The sequence below is a fragment of the Pleurodeles waltl genome, chromosome 1_2 (genome assembly GCF_031143425.1).
Source record: "Pleurodeles waltl isolate 20211129_DDA chromosome 1_2, aPleWal1.hap1.20221129, whole genome shotgun sequence".
Taxonomy (NCBI): Eukaryota; Metazoa; Chordata; class Amphibia; order Caudata; family Salamandridae; genus Pleurodeles; species Pleurodeles waltl.
The window spans coordinates 692,295,551-692,318,487 of record NC_090437.1 but is presented as its reverse complement, the minus strand read 5'-3'; the positions used below and the strand labels follow the sequence as shown (position 1 = coordinate 692,318,487).

The 22,937-nt window shown below is 44.0% G+C and overlaps 1 protein-coding gene across 3 annotated transcripts in view; it reads left to right on the top strand.

Moving 5' to 3' along the window:
• The window catches only part of LRBA (LPS responsive beige-like anchor protein), a 1,864,610-nt gene that overhangs the window by 183,474 nt on the left and 1,658,199 nt on the right, over nucleotides 1-22,937 (top strand). For all 3 annotated transcript variants that reach the window (XM_069242641.1, XM_069242642.1, XM_069242640.1), the window contains exon 4: nucleotides 1,502-1,602. In XM_069242641.1, coding sequence (XP_069098742.1) covers nucleotides 1,502-1,602 — 101 coding nt within the window. The remainder of the gene's footprint in view (nucleotides 1-1,501; nucleotides 1,603-22,937) is intronic.

The following is a 22,937-nucleotide window of genomic DNA, read 5'->3' as shown; positions in this document are numbered from 1 at the left end:
TACATGTGTCGGGGTCCCACAGTCATCCTCCCTCAAGGTCACAAGGGGGCAGGGGGACTCAGGGGCATCACCACCACTTCAGAGCCAGAGAGGTTGACAGGGTGCTTCCTGTCCATGGGCAAGAAATGACAGGGCACCACATGGGCGACCCAGGTCTGTCGTGGACTGTTGGGTCCATTGTGGACGTACAAGGTGAATGCATGGGTTAAGGAGGCAAATGTGCGTATTGCCGCAAAGGAGATGGTTGCAGCACTCCCCCCCCCCCCCCCCCAAAATCCAAGAATGGCAGTTTGTCTCAACCACCCCTCAGAGTCTGTGAAAGGCATTGACAGCAACAAGCAGTCCAATCTGGGGGGTCGGTCATAGCTCTCCGAGAACATCAAGGGTGAGGATGTCACACACCCATGACTCCGTCAAGTCCCAGGTGACCACTGCAAATGAGACCCTGCAAAATTTCTGGCTAGAGAGAAACCCTGTGCCTAGGACCTGCGGAGTGACCAAAAGGAACTTAGTTGGAGAAAAGTCATACTTAGTCATGTTTTCCACTTCCAGAAGACTGAGACAAGAGAATGAGACTTGCCAGGGAGCAAGCATCCTCAGTGGTCAAGAAAACCAGGGTCATCCCACTTGGAATATTTTGCATTGCTGAAACTGGTTCAGCTGTACCTTTTAGTTAAAGGCATTTTGCCACATGGAGCCCTGCTCAACTTCCAGCTCTGGGCATTGCCCTGCTGGTGGATTTTGAGAACCAACAGAATCACGAAGTCGAAAGGTAAAATCTTGAACAAGGGCAATGCGGGCCGATCTATCCAGCTCAACAATTAAGAAATCCAGCTTTTATCCCACTGGCAAAAGAAATGCTTTCAGTGATAGCTCAGTGACTATGTATGAGACTTCAAGGGACCTTTGCTGGCTTCAACATTGGACTTTACCCCGTTGGAAGACTTTTACCTCCAAAAAGAATGGTAAATTGACAAGGTAAGAACTCTAACTAAGGCATCCTCAGCTCCATCACGGTCGACCTGAAATCAAACGTAAGTCTCAGTGAAGTGCAAACTGGTATTTTACATTGGTACTTTACTTTAAAATCGTATCTCATGTTCCTTTTATCTGATTTTCTTAGTTTTTATGTTCTTTTGCTTATCATATTTTCTCTTTTTTTCTAAATTGTTTTGGAAGTGTTATTGTGTTGTTTTATTGACTTTTAACATTGGTGATACTATTTGAACTTCACACACATTTCTTTGAGGAATTGCATGTTGCTTATGTCATAGTTACCAGGGTTGAGCAGAGTTTCACTTAGGCCTATGTTGAGACTTAACAAGGGTGGGTTTATTAAGTTGGTAAAGCGTTCCCTCTTTCCAAATTAGTAATCCACTTTTTTGGCACATTTTGTGTAGCGAAAACCACGGTCTGATGAAATGAGGTGTAAACGTTAATATTTCTGTTCTGCTACAAAGCTGTATAGCCTATTAATAATCATTCTGTTTATTGTCTCCAGATCTATTGGTTGATATGCTGGGAGTCCTTGCAGGCTACAGTTTGACGGTTCGAGAGCTCAAGCTGTTCTTTGGCAAACTTCAAGGAGAAAAAGGACACTGGGTAATTAACTTTGTTTTTGTAAGCTCAGCCTACCTAGTGGTAAAAATTAAACTCATGCTTTAATATCTGGGACCTTTATAAAAATCCAAATAATTATATGGGCAATTTATTGAAGACTGTGTTGTTGTGATCGTTCTTTCTACAAACAAAAACGATAGCTGTAGTTTTCATGCAAGCAACATTCTTTGAAAACTAATGGTGAAGCATACATACTTGTTTGTTTTTATGAAGTAACATTTAAATCTAAATTATACAAAATGGAACAGTTTGCCTGGCAATAAGGCCCCCGGGCTAGAAGGACTGGCAGCTCAATTTTACAAGTAATATGCAGAGGAACTCTTCCTGCATTTATTGGCATTGTATGAGTACACCAGAGGAACTGGCCATCTGCCTCCATTGGTATGAGAGACCTTAATAGTAACAATATTAAAACCAGAAACTCCTACTGGCCATTTTCCTTGATAAACGCAGACAACAAAATCCTGGTGTGCGTGCTTGCAACTCAACTAGCCCTCTACCAGTTTTCAGATCACAGGCATAGTCTCTGTCCCTGTAATGATTAACAGAGGCACTCAGCAGGGATGCCCTCTCTCACTAGTTTTATATGCAATTGCCATGAAACCACTTTCTGCATGCTTGAGACAACCTCATTTTAACCAGGGTCTAAATTACATGGTTCACAGGCTTATAGTCTCTATGTATATGGGCGACGTCACCATATATGTGACGATCCCGTCCAGAACTTGGCACCTATACTGCGTGAGTTTATACTATTTGGTGCCCTCACTGGAATCATGATTAGCTGGTCTAACTCAGTGATTCAGCCCCCCCCCCCCCTGTCCCCACTGGCACCACAACAAGGTCTGCTGTGGAGTACCCACTGGAATGGCCAGACAGAGCGATTCAGCACCTATGGATGTAGGTCAGCAGAGACCTGTCCCAACCCTAGTATGAAAATTATGGCAGAGCCACTATCCCTGCCTGGAAGACTGGACAATGCAAAATAGTGGCACTGTCTAAGTTTCTCTACTTTTTTACCAGTCACCCTATCTTGCTCGCCAGGGCCTTCTTTTGCCTAATCCACTACCTTTTGACCAAATTTGCATGGACTGGTTGAAAGCCACGGCTGGCCTGGAACGTTCTGCCTCTGCCCTTGGAGGTTTGAGTGCTCCTGAGGTAGACCTGTATTACTACTGTGCACAAGCCCACTGCGTTTTTTTTTCCTTCTAAAACTGTCTTGATTAGTTTCTTGGGCACATACAGTAAGCAGTACAACATGACATCTCAACAACTACTTTCAGTGAGCATTGCTATAATAGTAATCAGCGTTGGATGTCGTGGTTACATATATCCGTATCGACAATAGTTGGACATGTATCTCCCCAGGGGCCCCATGTACAGTCAAAGTCTTTGTTAGAATCAGTCAGTTTTCCAGTCAAACATTCCCTGGTAAGACCCTGCCAGAGGCAAGCATGCCACCGTGACATGGAGAGGGCCATCGGCTTCTTCCATGCAGCTGCCAGGGCCACCTTGGCTGCTCCCAAACAGAGCCACACGGTGAATCTATCAGCAACTGTTTGGTATTTCAGGGAAGGGTCACGCAACCCCAGCAAGGTAAAGAAAAGCATTTGAGGTAGGGGGGTACCCCTGGATGTTTATCATCTGAGCTGTTATCTCATTCCAATAGAGTCGAATTGTGGGGCAATCCCACCATATGTGTCTAAAATCACCCAGCAGACCACATACCCTCCAGCATTGTCAGATGTTTCTGGAATATTTTGTGGAGCTTAGTGGTGTGCAGGTACCAGTCATAAAGAGCTTTATAGTGAGCTTCTCTGAGGCCCAGCGATCGATTAAACCTCGGGATGTCCCTACATAACTTTTGCCATTGCTCCACGTTGATAGATTTCCCCAAGTTCTGGTCCCAGAATGTTGTGTGTCTCAGTGTAGGGACCTCAGTCGAGGAGGCCAGGAGAGAATGTAGGAACAAGATAATTCACCCATAGCCTCCCTGTTTGCACACAAATTTCCCTATTGGGAGCAAGTCTTGTGTGGCTGCTAGTCGGATCACGGGATGTGTTGCCCAGTGCTTAAGTTCGGTGTAATGGTATAGTTCTGTAATAGATAGATTGACATCCCGGTGGCAGATGTCGAATGTGCGTGTGTCCCAGTCATGGAACAGATCGGAAGTGGTAAGACACCCTCCTTCCCGCCACAGATCAAAGGGCCCCGGGTCTGTTGCAGGTGGGAAAACTTTGTTAAAGTGAATAGGGGCATATTGGGATGGAAAGGTTTTCAAACCATGCCTACCGGTGGCAATTGAGGCGTTAGGTGGGTGATTAGCTTTAGATTTCTAAACAATGACCCAGATCGTTCTTCCCACGATCGACCTATCCATGTAGAGCCAATGTTTATCTTACTTCCTCAAAGTCCACTCTGTGATTACTGTGGAGTTGTAGCGCCTTATAATAGTAACAGAAATTAGGTAGTGCCAAGCCTCATTCCATTTTAAGAGAGTCAGCTCAGTGCTAATGCCAGATGAAGGTGGTAAGCATGGAGGGTAGGGAGGTGAAGAAATGTCCCTCGACCTCTACCTGAGTCCTTGAAAGAGATATAAAATTTGTGGCAGAATTGTCATTTTTATAGCATTGATATGACCTAGCCAGGTGAGGTAGAGTGGGGCCCATTTTTTTAAGATCTTGTTGCAGGTGCCGTAGCAGTGGGGGGATAGTTAGCTTTGTACGGGTTCTCCACCGACTTGAATGCCTGGGTATGTGATCTCCCTTCTGTCCAGGCGAAAGGGTGTATTAGAAGCTAGTCTCTCTATCTCCCCAGAAGTAACCATCAGGTTAAGTAGGAAGGATTTAGTAAGAGTAGCCTTAAACCCTGCCACCGGTTTGAACTCCTGCAGGTCTGTCTGCTGGGGCTTCAGCGAAGTTTGAGATGAGGTTAAAGTAAGGAGGACATCATCTGCTAATCAGGAAGGTTTATGGTTGACCAACCCGAAGGGGATTCCTTCTATTAGGGGAGAAGCCCATATTCTAGCTGCCAAGGGTTCAACACTTAAGGCAAATAGGAGGTGGGGCAAGGCAGCACCCCTGTCGTGTGCCACATTCCAGCGAGAAGTAGTCAGAGACTGCCCCAATAATGATGACTCATGTACGAAGATGGGCATAATTAGCTTGAAAATGTGTAATTAATTTAACCCCAAAACTAAATTGTTGCAGTGTGTGAAAGAGGAAGGATCAGTCCTCCCGTCCAAACGCCTTCTCAGCGTCCAATACCACTAGTACAGTGGGTATCCTTTTCTTGGTCTCCTTTTCTATTAAACTGACTACTTGCCAGAGGTTATCATGTGTCTGCCTCCCTTTAATAAAACCCTACTTGTCTGGGTGGATTAGATCTGGCATGATGTCTTCCAGCCAATTTCCTAGTATTTTAGTGTACAGCTTTGCATCAAGATTTAACAGTGCGATTGGCCTGTATGACGGACATTTACTAGGGTCTTTCCTTTGTTTCGGGATGACCCTTATGAGGGCTTCCCCCATGGATCTGGTTACAGCTCACATCTCTGCAAAGGAGTTAAAGAGGTTTGTCAGGTGGGGAGTCAGGTTGGAGCTGAAGGATTTATGAAACTGGGCTGTAAGCTCGTCCAGTCCTAGGGATTTGTGTAGTTTGAGGGAGTCAGTTACTTCCTGGACCTCATCTGTCCGAATGGGGTCATCCAGGAGTTCTCTTTGACCTGGCAGGATTTTAGGGAGCCTAGTGTCAGCCAAATATTCAAGTTGCTTGTCGGTGTTCACTGGGTCTTTAGTGAATAAGGTTTTATAAAATGTTTGGTAAGTCCCCGCCTTCCCATCTTCTGTGGAGGTCAGATCCCCATTTGATTCCTGAATTAGATTTGTATTGTCTTTTTCCTGCTGTCTCTCTGAGGCGCAAGAGGATGAGTTCTGCTCTGTTGACGTATATAGATGCGATTTTACCCCTCAGTACAGTCATTACTCGCTGAAGAACAAGGGTGGGGGAGTCCTTGTGAGCTCTTTTGACTTTGAGAAGTTCCTCCTCCAGTGCCAAGGTTGTTGGTCTCATGAGGGTAGTCATAAGTGATACACACTTCCTCCTTATCACTGGTTTGAAAGCATCCCAGGTTGTGGCAGAAGTAGTGCCTTGGGGGTTGTTTGTTTGGAAGTAATCCCTAATGGTTGTCCTAAGCTCGCCTCTGAGGAGGTCATCGCATGTCAGGGAATTTGGAAAATAACATCTGAGGAGGAGGGTTTCGGACCTAGCCAGTCCAATATAACTGCCACCATAGCATGATCGGAAAACGTTATGGGGTGGATATTAGCGGTCCTAATGGCATGTTGTAATGTTTGGCTTACAAAGACAAGTCAGGAGTAGGTTCTGTGCGACTTGAGAAAAAATCTTCAGTAGTGGGCTGGAATGGACGCCATGTATCTAAGAGCCCAAGGTGTGTTAATTCTTGTTTAATGGGCTGGGAGAAGATGCCTGTGTGTGATCTTTGGGGCTGAGTACTGATGAAGTTTGGGTCCCAAATGAGATTAAAATAAAATCTTATCTCTCCTTCTGCAAAGCCCCCGAGCTGCCTAAAAAAGGAGAGGAGGAAATCTGTTTGATTTGAGTTTGGGGCATAGATTGTGGCTATTGTACACTTAAGACTATGTAGGAGGCCTTTGACCATCATCATCCTCCCTTCCCTGTCGGTTTTAACAGTGTTCATTTGAAACTTATGAGAGAAGTAAAGTAATAGGGCCACTCCATTGTGTTTAGTACTGGCAGATGACCTATAGATCAGAGAATAGGACTTGTGTTTTAACCAGTGTTCCTCTGTGCGTTTTAGGTGGGTTTCCTGCAGGGTCACTTTCTCAAATCTTCGATTTAAGATATATTTTCATACTTTGCACCGTTTGTGTGCGGGAGTTAAGGCCATTAAGATTCCAGGTACCTATGGTGACCGCCACAAATTTACAAAGGTAGATACTGCTCTATGTAGTCCAGTTTGTCATAATGGGAATAGAAGCGAATAGGCATCTCTGATCTTCTCACAGCCACCTCCCCCCCTTCCTATGCATCAACAGGGCAGATTCCCCTCATTCAAATCAAGGTCTGTGAGATTTGCACCTCCAGCCTCCCACCGGTAGAGTCTGCAGCAAAGCAACAAGGGGGATTGTCATTGTTTATTCGTTTGCCCGAGCACTTTCCTCTTCACTGCTGTTGCCATTTGTCTTCCTTCCTTTGCTCGGGCCTGGCCCAAAGGAGGCTCTCCCCATGCCCAATTCTCTTCCTATGGGACAGAGGTATCCAGACCTAGCAGTGCTGCTGCCCCCTCCAAATCGGTGAAGTGGTGCAACATGTTGTGGAGTTCTAAGGATATTCCCAATGGATATGGCTATCTGTTTTTCACATGTGACTGGTTTAAGTTGCACTCTCCTTGCCAGGGTAGCCGGGGCTATGTCCTGAAACAGAGAACAGGAAGGTCTTTGAAATGAAACTGGATCACGCTTGATGGCCTCCATGAGGATCTTCTCCTTGGTCTTGAAGGAGTGAAGCTTGGCTAAGATGTCTCTAGCGCGAGTACCCTCTCTTGTCTTCTGTGTTCCCACCCTGTGGACCTGCTCTGTTTGCACCTCAGAGTGGTCCTTGTCCAAGATGCTTGAAAATAGGCCCACCACAAATGACTCCAAATTGGGGCCCAGATGCTTCTTTCTCCAGCCCCCTTATGTGGATGTTATCGCGTCTGGAGTGATTTTACAAGTATTCACACTTGAGGAGTGCCACCTGTAGTTGAGAGTGCATATGATCTGTGTCTTCTTCTAGCGGGACCTGCCGTTGGTCTAGGCACTTTGCTTTAAGGTCCAGACCTCTAGCCCCCACATAGTCCACATCGGCTTGAAGGGAGGATAGCCAGGCGTTGATGTCCTTCCCCAGGGTGTCCATTGAGGAGGTCACGTCTGTCTGTAGTTCTTCCCTGAGCTCTTTTTTAAAGTCGCTGAGTGAGGCCATGAGGACCTCCTTTGTCAAAGCCATTTCTCTCCCCACAGTATCCCGGCTGGTCTCCGTTGCCTGAGTAAAGTAGCTGGTGACTCTGTTAGACTGGCCCTTGTTGTGTGGCATAGAATCTATTAACCATGAATTGTCTCCCAGTGACTAGCTTGGCTCCCTGATGATGGAAGATGGGCAAGGCTCCCTGTAGGTTCACTTGAAAAATGGAGGGGCTCCTCGGTAGGGTAGGCCTCTTCTTGTGTGGTGTGCTGTTGTTGGCCTGTGGAGCGGGTGAAGGTATCCTGGTCCTCCTGGTCACCACCAGCTAGAAGGCTCCGTTCCGTTAGCAATTATTCCCATTCTCTACTACCGCACTTGTGGCCCCCAAAAGCTTCAGGGTGCAGGGGAGCACATGAGCCGACTGTTGTACAGCTTGATTCCAGACTATAACCCGCAGTGGGGGACAGAAGCAGATTTCTCTCATGAGGTGTTTAGCTGTTTAGGGTGTTAACGTAGTGTTTACAGGCCATTGGTACTCAAGGTCAGTGTTATAGGTATAGGCAGTGTCTGATGTTACAGGCCCGTGGGACTAGCAGGAGCAGTCTCCAAGGCCTTGGGGCCCGGTGTCATGCAGCGCAGTCTCCCCGGCCAGGCCCTTCCCCTTTCATACCCTAAGTCCTAGCACAGGAAGTGCGTGGTTTCTTCAGTCGGGGCCCTCGGTGCAGTCCCATGAATGGGGGCACTCAATCCACTGCTCACCTCACTGCGGGGCGGAGCACAGACCCTGGCCCAGCTCTGCTGCCTCCATAACTTTCCTTGTGCGCTTCGTGGTTGCTGCCATGTCAGGGTCAGGCATGTGCGCCCAGGCCCATTCCTGCCGCAGTGCGCTGGTCCCAGCCGCCGCAAATCTGGCCAAAGCTCTCCTCAGAGTTGTCGGGATTTGTTTCTCCTGTTATCGTTCGTCTCTGTATGTCCTTCTGGCCTGAAGTCTCCGGAATGGCTCTGCGGCAGTCATGCTGTTGTGCCGTCCTCAGGGCCGCAGCAGTGGTTCCTTCTCGCGATGGGTCAATGACGACATATCGGGCTGGCCCAGGATTCAGTTAGTCAGGATCCATTAGTGGGCAGTAAAGATGACTTTAATTGAAGTTTGTTGTGGTGTAAGTGGAGCAGCTGTGGATTACATCCACATGGCCATGACGGTTGGCCACGCCCCCCAGCTACACTTTTCACTGGTTCCACCCCTTGCTCCATCTCCCCCCACACTGCCATACAGGTGGACAGTCAGTGCTGGCTTTAGCGCTGGTGGTGCCCTGTGCAACAGTCTTTTTTGGCACCCCTTCAACCCATGACCACCTCCTCGGATTCCCTCACTACCACCCGGCAAATGTGTCCCTCATCTCTTCATAGCCTCCCTTTCACATACATTCATTTGTTTTAAAAACGGTTTTAAAGGCTGGATTTACTAATCCACTCAGCTATCCACATAAACTATGGTTTTGTTCTTTGCAGCAGGCATATTTAACCCTCTATGCTACTTTATGGTGAGTCAAAGCTGCCACTAGACAAAACTCCCATCTCTCTCCCTAGCAGGAACATTAATCACAATAGGTATTTTGACATTTTAATTGCGTCCTGAAGTGCATATTACTGTTATACCCTAAATTACTGTATAATGCTTCTGCTACTCTTGGGAGCTGAGCTGTTCATTTTCTGTTTGTTTTATTTGCTCTAAAGCTTCACTAAATAGTAGCAAAAATATACAAAGTGGATATATTTTGTCATACCTGTGCAATACTGCTTCATGCTTCAGCAATTCTACTAGAAATCTTTTCTTGACCTTAACATTTTCACATCTCCTCAAAGTAACTCTCAAAGGCTTCAGCCTTCACAGGAGTTTTGCAAAAGGCTTGCAAATGTTTTTTACAACCTGAATCAGGAAGATCTTTTTAGGGTTTCAATTGCATCTTCTGATCAAAAGCAGTTCATGCTGCCAATTGTCAATGCAGAACATACAACCATTTGGTCTACTTTTCTAAAAAGATACATGCTTCAGCCCTAAAGCAGTTGAAATTAGGCTCGCCAGACAATACTTACACAGTTTCCTTCCTGCAAATCAGTGCCCTGCCATTAATTCCTCCTTTTACCACAATTGTAAACTTTCAATTTCCTCTGATCCGTTACCAGAGGGATAGAAAAGAAATGTAGCAAAACATCTGCTTAAAAAAAACACAAAAAAAACACCTCGGCCGTGAGTCCATTATGACTAGCATTTTATTGCACCCCTGGCGCTGGCCAAGATGAGTTCATAGTAGCTAAATAATTGGCCTCATGTTTAGAAGAATCTTGCTACGTCAGCTTCTGACATATTGGTTTTCATCTCAGCAGAGGTACAGAAATACCTCTGGTGCTAAATCTGGACCAATTAAGGCAACTGTGGACCAGGGAGAGGCATTAGCCATGTTGCTGCTCTACTTATTGACAGCTTTTGGAATATAGCATCTTGCTGGGCAGGTTGAAAGACGGTGGAAGGAAAAGATCTTTACTAGCCCATTTTTTCATCTTTTTTGTAACCAGCTGCAGTCTGTATCATTGTTACCATTCCTCTCTGATGAGCAATAAGTTGTATGTGGTGGACACCAGAGAACCGCTTTGTCACCTATCTCATTTAATATCTATATAAGACCTCTTCTTCAGTTTATATGGTCTTTTGGCTGTGTTGTGATATTTTACGTTGTAACATACAGATGGTTGGAAAACTCAGAAAAGGTAATAAACTGCCCTTCTACTGTACGAATCTGAATGTCATACAATGTTATTACTATTGAATGGACAGAAAACTGAAATGTTATTAGTAAGCAATACATGGGAGAGATGGCAGAACAGTTTTTGGCCTAGCTCCATGGAAAGTCCTCCATATCAACTTCCAAAGTAAAGTCTCAAGGGTCTTTATTAGATTCATCCTTTTTCTTAGAACCTCCTATAAATGGGGGAACTTCCTCCGGTGGTTTCCATTTGAAAAGATTAAAAAAGATACTTTAATTCATATCTTCTAAATTTTTTGTCATCTTTTTCTTGGCTTCCTTAAATCTTCTTTATTATATCTTCAAATAATTCCAAATTTTGTAGTACCTTTGGTCTACGGATTAAAGAGAAATTATCATGTATCTCAGACATTCAATTTCTTTGAACTTATTGCTCATTTGGTAGAAGGTAGTCTATAAAATCTTCTCTGGCCTCAATGTTTAGCTGCTACAATTCTTTGAAAGCTCCACGTTTAGGTGGCAGTTTGATTATTTTTTTTAGTATCCTATATCAGGAAAGCTAAACCCGGTGTGAGGTCCCTCTCCTGATTTGTTCTACACTGTTGAGCAATTTACCTATAGAGATCAATACCATTTCTAGTTGTCTCTTTCAGGAAAGCATAAAAATCCTACCTGTTCTGCTAGGTAAAGCTAGCATTGCGCTTTGTTTTAGCGCCATGATGTCTTGTTGCTGTACATGCGTTTTCTATAACAAATGCTATGGTACCTGCAATAGTGCTGAATGACATTACTGGTTTGACTTGGCTTGGGTTGCGCAATATCCTAAAATACTAGTTTATTCAAGCCACAGATCTGACATTGGGTCTCCTCATCTGGAGAAAGATTGGACCATTCCTTAGACCCTGCTGTATCAGAAGGGGAATAGATACCATTTTACAAGCTTTTCTACATAATAACTCATAGTTGTAATTATTTAATTGTTGGGAAACTTTATTTTGGTTTAATAGGTGATGAGCATGGTGGTGGCAGCATATAGCCATTTACTATTTCACACTGGTTTTCTTCTACAGAAATACATTTTGTCTAGCAAGGCCCTATTTGTTAAAAGTTTGTACTATGTTCTCTGTAATAGTTTGAATCATTAATATTGAGAAAACCTGTGCAAAATACATTTTTTAAGACAAAATTAGTAATACAGAATTGCCCAGATTTATCCCCCTGTCAACCTGGCAGGAGTGACCAGATTTATTTAACTTTGCATAGTACTGTTGATGTGGAGGCTGGCTGTTTTGGACTGCAGCATATTTCCACAGGCCTAGCAGATAATTGTCATAAATAAGGGACGCTGTTTTCGAATGAGCTAGTGATCGTTGCTCATTTTATCAACTGCCCTGCTGTGGCAACCTACCAATTTTGATCTAGAAGCAGCCCACTTCTACTTCTCTGTAGATAGTTACCTTCACAAATCATGGCTGTATGCTCCTTTTTCTAATTACCTTACCAGTTATCTGCTTTCTGTGCCGAGTCAGCCTTGATGTATGCTTTATAAGTGTTTAATTGATAATGTAGGTGTTTTCAGTGAAATATAAGTTTGTAGCCCTGCTGTTTAGTTTATACACCCATGAAGTGTTTATTCTATGGACTACTCTGCTGTAGAGACCTCCAATTAAAAAAAGGCATGCACCATTGTGTACCATACTGTGTTCTCAAAGGATTCACAACCTTTATCAAATGTTTTGTAATCAGGAATGTGAAGGTAGTGGAATGAAAGGTGGAACAAGGCAAAAGGTGGTTAACAAAAGTGGAGAAGAAAGTGAGATAGGCCAACCACCCTTTTTGAAGGAGCAGGGAAAACATACAACCTCAATAAAGTCACCTATCTAAAATGTCTCTAATGAACCTCCATCATTCTATGCTACAAATTACAATTAGTCTCAACCGGCCAGTTCTGTGGTCAGCAGGAAGAAACTGGGGCTCCAGTTGAACATTCATAAGTGTTTTACTCTTGTTGTTACCTCTGTGTGGACACTTTCCTTTTGATTTCAGAATGGTGCAACATTCTGAGAAACCAGGGGAATACCTACCAGAAACTCACCTTTCAATTACATATGGTCAGTTGGTTTCTTTGTTGTTTAGTACATAGGTAAAATAGGTCTACACAGAATTGAAAGTTGGTTTGCAACCAATTTCTATTCATGTTTGTGAATTCGAACATAACTGTTTTACATTGGTGAGTTATAGCTTCCACCCTTCCATCCTAGCAATTGTAAGATGATCATCATTGGATCTTACTACTCTGGTAAATGTTATGTACAGTATGTTTATGGCTGGAGATTTGTGGTGAATCAGTTCTTAAGTCATTTCAGCCTCTTCCCTATCCTGCCTATTAAATGAAAGCTCTGATTCCAAGAGCTTTTTAGATGTGTGGTACTGTCCGTGTTACATAGTCCAATTTCTGCATATGTATGCAACAGTTCTTCTGTGAGAGTCAACCCTTTGTAATGTGTGGAAACATTTTTTTCTGCTTTCATGTGCAATCTCTCCTTACCCACCATTAGACCTAGTGCAAGAAAAATCTTCAGTTTGTTGGTCTCGAGGCCCAACATGAGTGGAAGAGGTACGCACCTCATGCCAAGCTGTTATTTTGTCCTTTAACTCGAGCCCAGAATAACAGTTTGTAGAAACTCTTCCTATGGAATTTTCCTCTTCTGTGGTGAGTCTGTTCTCCCATTTTAAAATGTTATGCATGTGTATTAGCTGTCATGTGGGTCTTTCATGTATAACAACAACATAATGCTAATTGCGGACTTCATTGTCGCCAGCTAAGCCCTTCATTCACACTTGCTTATATGGAATCCTAGGTCTTATTTCCATTTTCGTCTGAGCACTAGCAGCGATTTACCAGGCAATATAATGAGCAACCTGCATTCCCTAAATAAATATGTTTTGGCTTCACACAAGTGAAACCCTAAGGGATTCCAGTTTCTTTACCTATATAAATCCCTAGCATGTGTCTAAATTGTAAAGAGTCCTTGTTTGGTTGGCTTCTCCTCCAGTAGAAAGACTGTTATCACGTCCTTAAGCTTTCTGCCAGCATCCTCACCCCTTTATCTGCCTTTAAGGATTTAGTGTTCAGTTTTGCTGTCTTTGCAACTGCTGTGCCCAAGCTATACATCTTGTAGCAATTAAGTGTCTTTGATGGTAAAAATCTGAGATCAGTGTCTATGAATGTTTTGCCCCTGCCCGATAGACACTTCTGGAGGTGAAGAGCCTGTTTGTTACCTCTGGTGTTTGTTTGGGTGACTTACCCTCTCCTGTATCCCCCATGCTGTCTAGTACGATGAGGATGTATCTAATATTTTAACCCCTTCTATTTATACAAAGTTGACGTCTACCAGCATTGTTCCCAAATCTCATACACTTTAGATTGTGAACTGAACTGATAGTTATATGTTTTTAATAGATTCATGTTTTAGTGCCCCCATATAAGCCCCCCTCAGCCAGTTCAAATTACTGAATGAGCTGGTGCTTCCTAGGCAAATTGTCTTCCTTCTCTTTCAGTTTAATTTCATGTTTTTCAGCTTCTCCACACTAGGCTGTAACTTGGTCTTAAGAATGGCTGTTTCTTTCCTTGAAATCGCTACTTGATAAGTCTCCCAAGTGAAACATTACTCGAAGGGACCCCTAATAGTCGACTTAGTATTCATCCATGATAGTGTCATTTAAGTTAGTTGCATTCATTCTACACAGCTTGTGGCTTTCTGACACTTAATTAGCTTTGAAGTGGTCTGGATATTCCATTATAGGCATTCATCCTTGCAAACCCTCAAATCACTAAATGCTAGAAGGAAGAATCACCTGTGCATGAGAATGGTGCTTCACAAGAAAAAGGACAATTCCATGTGATTGGAATTTTTTCCATGTGTACCGGTCAACTTTTCATACTGCCTAAGTTTAACCACTGAGCCGGGGACCTTGGTGGCATATAACTGCCGGATTGAAAACACTAGTGTAAAGTTCAGCTAAGAGTGTAAATACAGTGCCTTCCATCCACCTTATTGCTGCTGTAGAAGTGCTTGCCATTTCGTACTTTATTGCGCACACTAAGAAGCATCCTGCGCTGTCACTTCCACTGTCCTGTCATGCAAAATATTCTTTGTAGTTAAGTGGTCGCAACATGTGTAGTAATAGTGTATTCAGATTGTTTGAGTCAACTGCTATTGGACCTCAGGGTCTCCCAATCCCTTTACTTCAAGCCTCTTCACTTCTCATTCGATCAAAACACTTTTTGTTGAGTCCCAGTTATCTCAAAATAATGTTGTGTAGAATCTTTCATGTTTCACTGAATGCACTATTCGTACTGGAAATGTTTCTTGCCCCTACAAAGTTATACAGTTAATGTCCACTTCATATGAAATGGTTGGGGAGCAGCAAATGGTTAAACACTGTCATTCCCATTCCACTACGCAAAAGTTCTGAACTCTCTACTCATCCAGTTGACTTGGACAGGTAGGTAAGCCAGAATTGCTTGGGAAACTATGACCTTGGCGTATCATAGGGGAGGTTTTATCATCTCCGATATGGAATTCTATTATGTAAGCGTTCAGGCAAATTTTGTGCTTCATTGGTTTCACCCACCAAAATACTCCGTCCATCGTACAGTGGAAAAGGATGCAAATCTGGTTCCATTGAAGTCCGCTATGTGGTCCTAACAGCCCTGATCAGATTTCAAAATTATTACAGTCCATTGTACTGTGAAGGCTTGGGAAAGACTCGTACAAAAAGTTCAATTTACTCTGTTATACGTCCCTGACATATCACTGTTATCACACTCACTATTCAATATGATGTCGGAGCAAAAAGCATATTCCCAACTAAAAAGACAAATTAAACATTAACACTCTGGGTGAATTCAATGAAAACAACGCATTTATCACTATATAATTCCACCGAGCGTGAGCTACACCAAAATCCCTAGACTAATTCCTATACCCCAGAAGATAGTTGACTTGAGGCACGTCACAACGGACTTTCCCCACGAAGTGGAATGTTTTGAATCATTTGAAACACTGATGATGGCTCTGAGTCCCCATCAGCTTATTTCTACATACATAGAAATGTGCTGCTTTGAATTTTGTTGTGGGTTGTTTTTCACCCTGATGCAGGACAAACTCCTTTTTTGTGATTTGGGTAGCGGGTAGGAGATGGTAATTTTTAGTGTCTGTGCTCTTTCAAAGCAGCCGATCAGGCTTTGAGAAACTTCCTACAAGGCGGCCTTATTTGATAAGCTGTTGTTGTTAGTGTGATATCAGCTGCATATTGGCATTGCCTAGGACCAGACTCGTCAGATACATACCATTGATCAAGGTCAGGGAAGGGACTGGCAGCAGTGCTTTCTGAGTCCTGGCTCCTTCCCTACCCAAGCCCATGTGCTGATTGTCAAGTCTGTAGCCGAGTTCGAAGGGGCATTGTAATCGTATTTTATTGTAATCGTATTTATATAGCGCTTACTACCCCTGATGAGGCGTCGAAGCGCTTTTCGATGAGTAGCACGCTACTCCGGAACCCAACAAGAATTAGTGATGGATTAGTATTGTTTAATAATGAGTACAGTTTTAGTATTATTATGAGTTAATTTGAGCCGCGGATATGAGAGTTTGTTAGTTAGATTGACTGGAGTAATGGAGGGGTGGAGGAGGAAAGAAATCCAGAAGTGTTAATTGGGAGTATATCCTTCATTTACTCAACCCAAAGGCTTGGGATGAATAAAGGGGGGTGGAGGGGGAAGAGTATGTGGAAGGGTTAGGGAGAGCATAGTAGCAGGGTGAGATGAATGCAGGAGAATTTAGTAGGGTTGTGTGGGAGGTCAGAGGTAGAGTGAGGTTTGGTGAGTTAGATGTGGAGGTGGAGGGAAGAGTTTAGGCAGAGATATTTAGGAGATGAAAGTGGTAGAAGGGATTTGGGAGTGAGAATGGAGGATAGTTTGATAGAGACATGACATAAGAGTGATGAGTAGATAAGTGTGATAAGATGAGAGCAGGAATTCATAGATATCTAGTATATAACAACCCAAAAACCAGGAGCCATGCAATGATCCACGAACATGCCAAGCACAGAAAAAACATATACATACATATAAATATATATATATATACACACATACACATGAATACACACACATATGCACATACAATACATAATTAGAATCATGGGGAAAAAAAAATTATTCAGACATGTTTAAAGAGTGTGTGTGTATTTTATTGTTATGACAGTAGCAATACATATTTTCCAAAAACTATAAATAAATAGAAATATACATATAATCTGAAAAAAATCTTTATCCCCATAGGCATATGCAGTTCATAGTTGTTTGAAAAAGGTGGTTATGAAGGAAAGAGCCAACTCTTGAGTAGTTTTCTGAAGACAAGAAAGTTATCTGTGGCTCTTATAGTTGGGGGTAATGAATTCCATATTTTGGCTGCTTGGACGGAGAAGGATGTACCACCTATAGTCTTTTTCTTGTATGGTGGTGTTCTAAGGCACACTTCCCAACCCCACTCAGGCTTTCTCCAAGCACAGCCACAAGCTGGTGGCTAGAAAGTAGGAGCCTCTGGCCCTCAGATATGGTGCTTGAAGTAAGTGGAAGGGGCTCGTCACCCACCCCCCCACACTTCCTGTCTTCCTTGAGCAGGCCATCGGAAGCACGGATGTAGAAGTACTGAGGTCAGTGAACACTACTTCATGTTCTTCCTTTTAATATTGCTCTTTTAATTCTGTAATGGAGAAATCTTAAGGGACTAGAGAATTTCCTCATGCGTCCTCACATTTGTCTATTACTTCATAAGTGATTTCAGCAACATCTGAATAAGACCTATTCAAAGTAAAAACTCTGGCACTGCTCATGAAGTGGCAGTGTGTACATTAGGCTCATTGCTATTCTCAACCTCTTAGTGCGATGTGGTCCTTTATGAGGTATTAGCAATTGTCTGTACTAAATAGTGAACCGACTGCAGTAAAGGGTGCCTGATGTGATTTGGCACTGATCTGTCAATCATGAGCTGGGGATGATGTGCACTCCTTGGGAGCTTGCTATAATGAAACTTTCAGTTCCAAAAAAGTGCATGTCTTTGCCTGGTCCTTGATAATACACAACATATCCATATCCCAGTTACCACAGTGCATTACCACGCTTACAGGCCCCTCACCCAATTGATTAAAATAGAAATACCCCAACGTACACAAGCATATAACTCCACACAACATCTCCTCCTAAATCACGAGTTATACACACACTAGAAGATTACTTACAGGAAATATCTACACAGTCACACAATTTCTATCCCTCAAACACAAGAATTTAGGCATGCACACAAACTTTCACATTTGTACACCACTTGTACTATGAAGACCACTGTTTCATAGTAAGTCCACTTATGTGGACACTCTCATCCATGCCACACTGATAGATGCATAAGTGGAGCAGAATCAGAAATATGTTGTTTTGCTACCTATGATTACAGCTAGCATTCATAGTATTAACAGGAATAATTGCTGCTTTCGTGTTGTTTGAGGCTAGAAACAGTAATCATACCATGTATGTCAGGTATTAATGCACTCAAGACAAGGAACTTTCTGAGCCTGCTTTTGCCATTGACCTGTTCATCGGCTAAGATGTCAAAGAGAACTATCTTATGAAAAGTTAAATAAAAAAAACGAAAACTAGCCTGTCCAAGAGGAATGTGCAATTCACTTGGTCTTTTGACAGTAGATACACAAAACGTACGTAATGGGTTTCTATCCTCCACCTTCACATAAATGATATTCGTACATTAATTTGGAAAGATTCTATAGAAAACGCCCCATCCTTTTAGGAGAAACTGTCCAAGCCGTGCAGTTTTGGAATCTTCACAACCCAAGCAAGTGGGAGGCAGACCACATTGATCCTGGTGGGTTGGCCAGGACTCTGTGGAATGTGGGGTTACACATTATAAAACTGAAATCTCCTACACTGCATAACCTATAAAAACAGTTTATCGTGGACTCCAAAGGAATATTTGGAGGAGATGTGGTGCAAAGTTTGTGTGTACCTATGCATGTCTGCTCCCTATAGACTTGGAGACCTAGAAAGTAATATCAGGGTCCACCTATTCCACTTAGGGTTTTTGGTAAGGGCTGGCCTCTTACATATGTCAGATGTATTGAATAATCACTGAGAGGTACTGCATTTACAACATGTTTTCTGATGTATGCTTCTCACAGCAGGTTCTTCACCTTTTGAATATTCTGTAGCTACTAGACTGGGTCCTGAAAAGTGCACAGCAGTGCCTTCCTTCTGCGGTGGGGGTGTGCGGCTGTGCACCAGCCCTTCATGGAAATGACAGAGCAGAGCTGCATAGAAGGGCCACCCCTGCGTTCTGATGTCGGTTCCTTTTTTTACACACCTTTTGATGTGGATTCGGAGCTCCGCTCTTAGCTTTAATTTTTTGTGCAACGACCCCCTTAAATGTTTCCACTCTGTGTTAGGGATCTATGTCTTCTCTAAAAGCTGCAGGCTTCAAACTGTGCCGCTACTGCAGAAAGCGGTTGCAGAGGTGAATTTCTACGTCACCAAACACAAAAGAAGGTCTCAGTCGGAGCACAAGTCCCACTCCAAATCTCTGGTCCAGTCGCATTCCTGAGTCGCTCTCACTGACGCTGTGCTTCCCACTCATATCCCCAGGTAAGTTGAAATAGAAGTCCAAACACAAACAAAAAGACAAAGTGAGACTCAACTCATCCCGCCACTCTAGATCTACAAAGGAGACAAGAGCATCAAGATGAACATTGCATTTATGCGACCCCCCTGGTTTCTGAGCCAGTTCCTCCGTTGATCTGGGCACGCCCCAAATTGCTTCCTTCAGGGAGGCCATGATGCAGCTTTTCAGTGTGATACCAGCCCCCTCTAAATCACCATTGGGCCCCAAGGAGCTGCAGGGGTGTCTGCAGGGGTGGACTACTACCAGTGAGTCCTCCTTGGGGACCTGTTCGTAGACTGATGCCAATTTTGGTACTGCCTTCCACACCAGCGCAATGAGCCATGCTGGTTCCCACAGCACTGATGCTGACCCTGAAGCTGCCAGTACACAATCCAGAGCCAAAACTGATGTCAGATGCCAAACTGACTTTGGGCTAGCCTGATTCATTACAAAAGTGCAACCAGTTGTCATTCAGCCGGATTCTAGCTCAGTTTGTCGACTGTGATGCATTTATCAACAAAGGCTCCATTCTGTTTTTGTCTCGAACTTTGACACTATGCAGAATTCAGGTATGTTCCCTTAGCACACTGATGATGAAGAGGGAGGTGCTCTGCTCCCTCCTTCTTATACTGATGATGCATTATACCGAAATCTACAAAATGCAAATAGTTTGGACACATCCCTTGAAACAGAACTTGTCTCTCCAAATGTTCCACCAATGGAGGAAAGTCTGTTGTTTGCATGATGGGTCGGGAGGGAAGCTGAGGTGCTAGAATTGCAGTTATACTCCATCCTAACAAAGTCAAATGTCCTCACAAAGCTTCCTCAGCCAGAGCCTACGACCTTAGTGCCATTGTTGCCTTTTAATGAGGCCCTTACTGGCACTTCAATGGCTCCAAGTTCAAAAACCCGGTTTATGCTCGCCAGTTAGCAGACCAGTAGCCCTGTGCCCTGTGCCTGGGGACTCCGATTTTATTTTACTAAACACCGTAGGCCTGAGGTCCTTACTGTACAGGCTTCCACTAGAAAGATCATCTCTAACTCTTTTCCAACCAATCTCCTGGAATCTTTTCACACCAATCCATCTGGATTGACTCATTTGGCAAGAGAATAATTTTAATCTTTGAGTCTGGCCCTGAAGTCCTTAAACGCCATATTTCTGGAGGTCAGATTTATACATGCTCCTTGGAACATGACCAATGAGGTCTTGCTGACAATCCCATAAGATCTCAGAGCTTCTTTAGCACAATCCATGACGGATAGGACACAGCAAATTTTGTGATTTGAGTTAGCATAGGAACTACACTTTGGATTGGCAGACCTGTTGGTACCAGAATGGTTTAGAGAAGGCACGTATCATTGTGATCTGCTGGATTTTTTTGGATGAAGCACGATGATGAGTCCAACTTTGTGAGGAAAAGGCTTACTGCTCTAGATAGGTTCAAAGACAGCCGAACCACAGCCTGATCCTTAGAACTGTTGATGCCAGTCATACATTTTCCAATCAGTTGCATAAATTCAGAGGTTACTACAGGAGCTTGGGCTTTGAACAGCGGCAGCCCCAACTGTTGGTGCAGCGACCAGTTCATTCTGGGCCTGTGGACGCAGCTCTGCAAACAACGTAGAGGGCAGCAGAGACAACAGTACTCCACTTGCTACTGCCCTGCTGCAAGAGCTGCAAATCCGCTTTGCTTTGTTCTCTATGGCCCATGCCAGCCCGATTGGTGCAGGACCCTACATTTCTTCCCTAGCTGGAGATCCATTACATGAGACAAATGGGTCTTACAGATAGTTCAAAGGGGCTGCGCCCTAGCTTTCTTTTTTTCCCCCAACCCTTTATACCTCCCACACCAGAACAAATTTCGGAGGAGCTTCTGGGGCAGGAGGAATTTATTTTGCTCTCAAAGGTGCCATTGAACAAATACCAGACTCTAAGATAGGCAAGTGATGTCCTACTACTTCCTCATCCAGATAAAGCATGAGGGCCTCAGGCCCATTCTAGACCTTCATCCACTAAATGTTTTAACGTGGAAGGACAAGTTATAATTGATGATGTTTTTTCAGATTCTGTCTGCTCTTGCAGGGCATGCATTTCCACCTACCCATCCTGCAGTACCACAGGTGTGTCTGCAGTACAAGGTGAGCCAAGAACACTTTGACTTCGCAATGCTCCTCTTCCGGCTTACCTTAGGTGTTCACAAAAGTGATGGCTGTGGTCGGTGCCCATCTTTGATGGTCGGAAAAACGTTGATTTATGTTCCTCATGACAGGCTGTAAAGCCTTGCTCATTACAGTCAATTGTGGACTTTCTCTTTACTCCGGACAGTCTCTTGATATAATTGGGGCTTTCAGTCAATAAGCCGAAGTATACCTGACCCACATGCAGAGAATCTCATTTATTGGGCCAGTACAGGAAATGGTGGTGTTAAAAACCTTAACACCACACTCCACTGCAGTGAGTCTGGGATTCCCAGGGCATTATTCTAATATTTCAGGATCAGTCCTGGGACTCAGTGAGGATGGCTGTAATTCTTCTTGCTCTCCTGCTCCTTCCATACTTCTTAAGACAGATGGCACATGAGGGATCTTAAGTGGAACCTCAGGATTCCAGTGGTCCCAGCATCAAGGTTGATTACCTAATACCATACAGATCTCACAGGAGACTGCTTAGGATCTTCAGTGGTGGCTGACAGATGTCCACCTGACCTGTGCCAGACCACTCTCTCCCGCCCGACCCACCCAGAGCTCACTGTGGTGAAAGATGTGTTGTTGCTGGCTAAGTGGATGTGGAGATCAGAACCTTTGGTTCCCTGTGGAAAGCCGGCTCCACATCATCATTCTGGAGATTCAGGTGATTCATTTATCCCTAAAACAAGGCATGCCATGTATCAACTGGCGGGTGGTACAGGTCCTCATGGATAGCACCACTGCCATGTGGTACTTTTTACATTTACGGCAGAGTAGGGTCCTTGGCCTTGTGCGGGAGGCTCGATGTCTCTGGAATTGGCTGAAACAGAAAGTTTTTTGGTCGCCAACTAGCTAGCAGCCAGAGCAGATTAGTGGAGCAGGCCCTAAAAGCCAGAGCAGGTGAATGGAGCAGGAATGGTTGAGCAGACCTCGAGTGGTTTCTCCACAGTGAGGTGGCGTAAGGCATCTTCTATCAATGGAAAGAGCCCTGGTTGAATCAGTTTGCCACCACTGAGAACGTACAGTGTTGACGATTTTGTGCACTGGAATTTCCTTCAAGGCTTTTGACAGGCGATGCATTCCAGTTGGAATGCAGCATAGGACGTCTGTGCATGTTCCCACTGCTCCCTCTTCTGCCTTGGGTACTGAACAAGACCAGGAAAGATTGGACCCAAGTCATCTTGGTTGCCCTGGACTGGGTCAGGAGATTGTGGTAACTGGAGATTCTGAGCCTCTGTATTTGCCCTCTGATCAGATTTCAGCCTTGTGTTCCTCTGTCTTCATGCTAAATGGACAAATAGCAGGAGCAGGCAGCCCACCATCCTTATACCACATTATTTAAAGTTGGTTGTGAGAACCAGGGCAGCTTTCCTTCTGAAATTCGTGACACAGTTCCATGTTCGCCAATTGATCACATTGCTTGCTTTCTTTGCACTGCTTCATTGCTCAAAAAAGGAGGGGAGACTCCACCGCCTAGACCTGAAAACACACGCACAAAAGACCACTGGCTGGATGATCAGCCATTTACTGGGTTTTCAGGGGCAAAGAAGGGCAAGTCAAGATGGATAGTCCTCTGTATCAAAAGTCTGTTACGTCCTGGCCAAGAAGAAACCCCAAGAGGATCTATACAAATAAACAGTATTAATAAAAT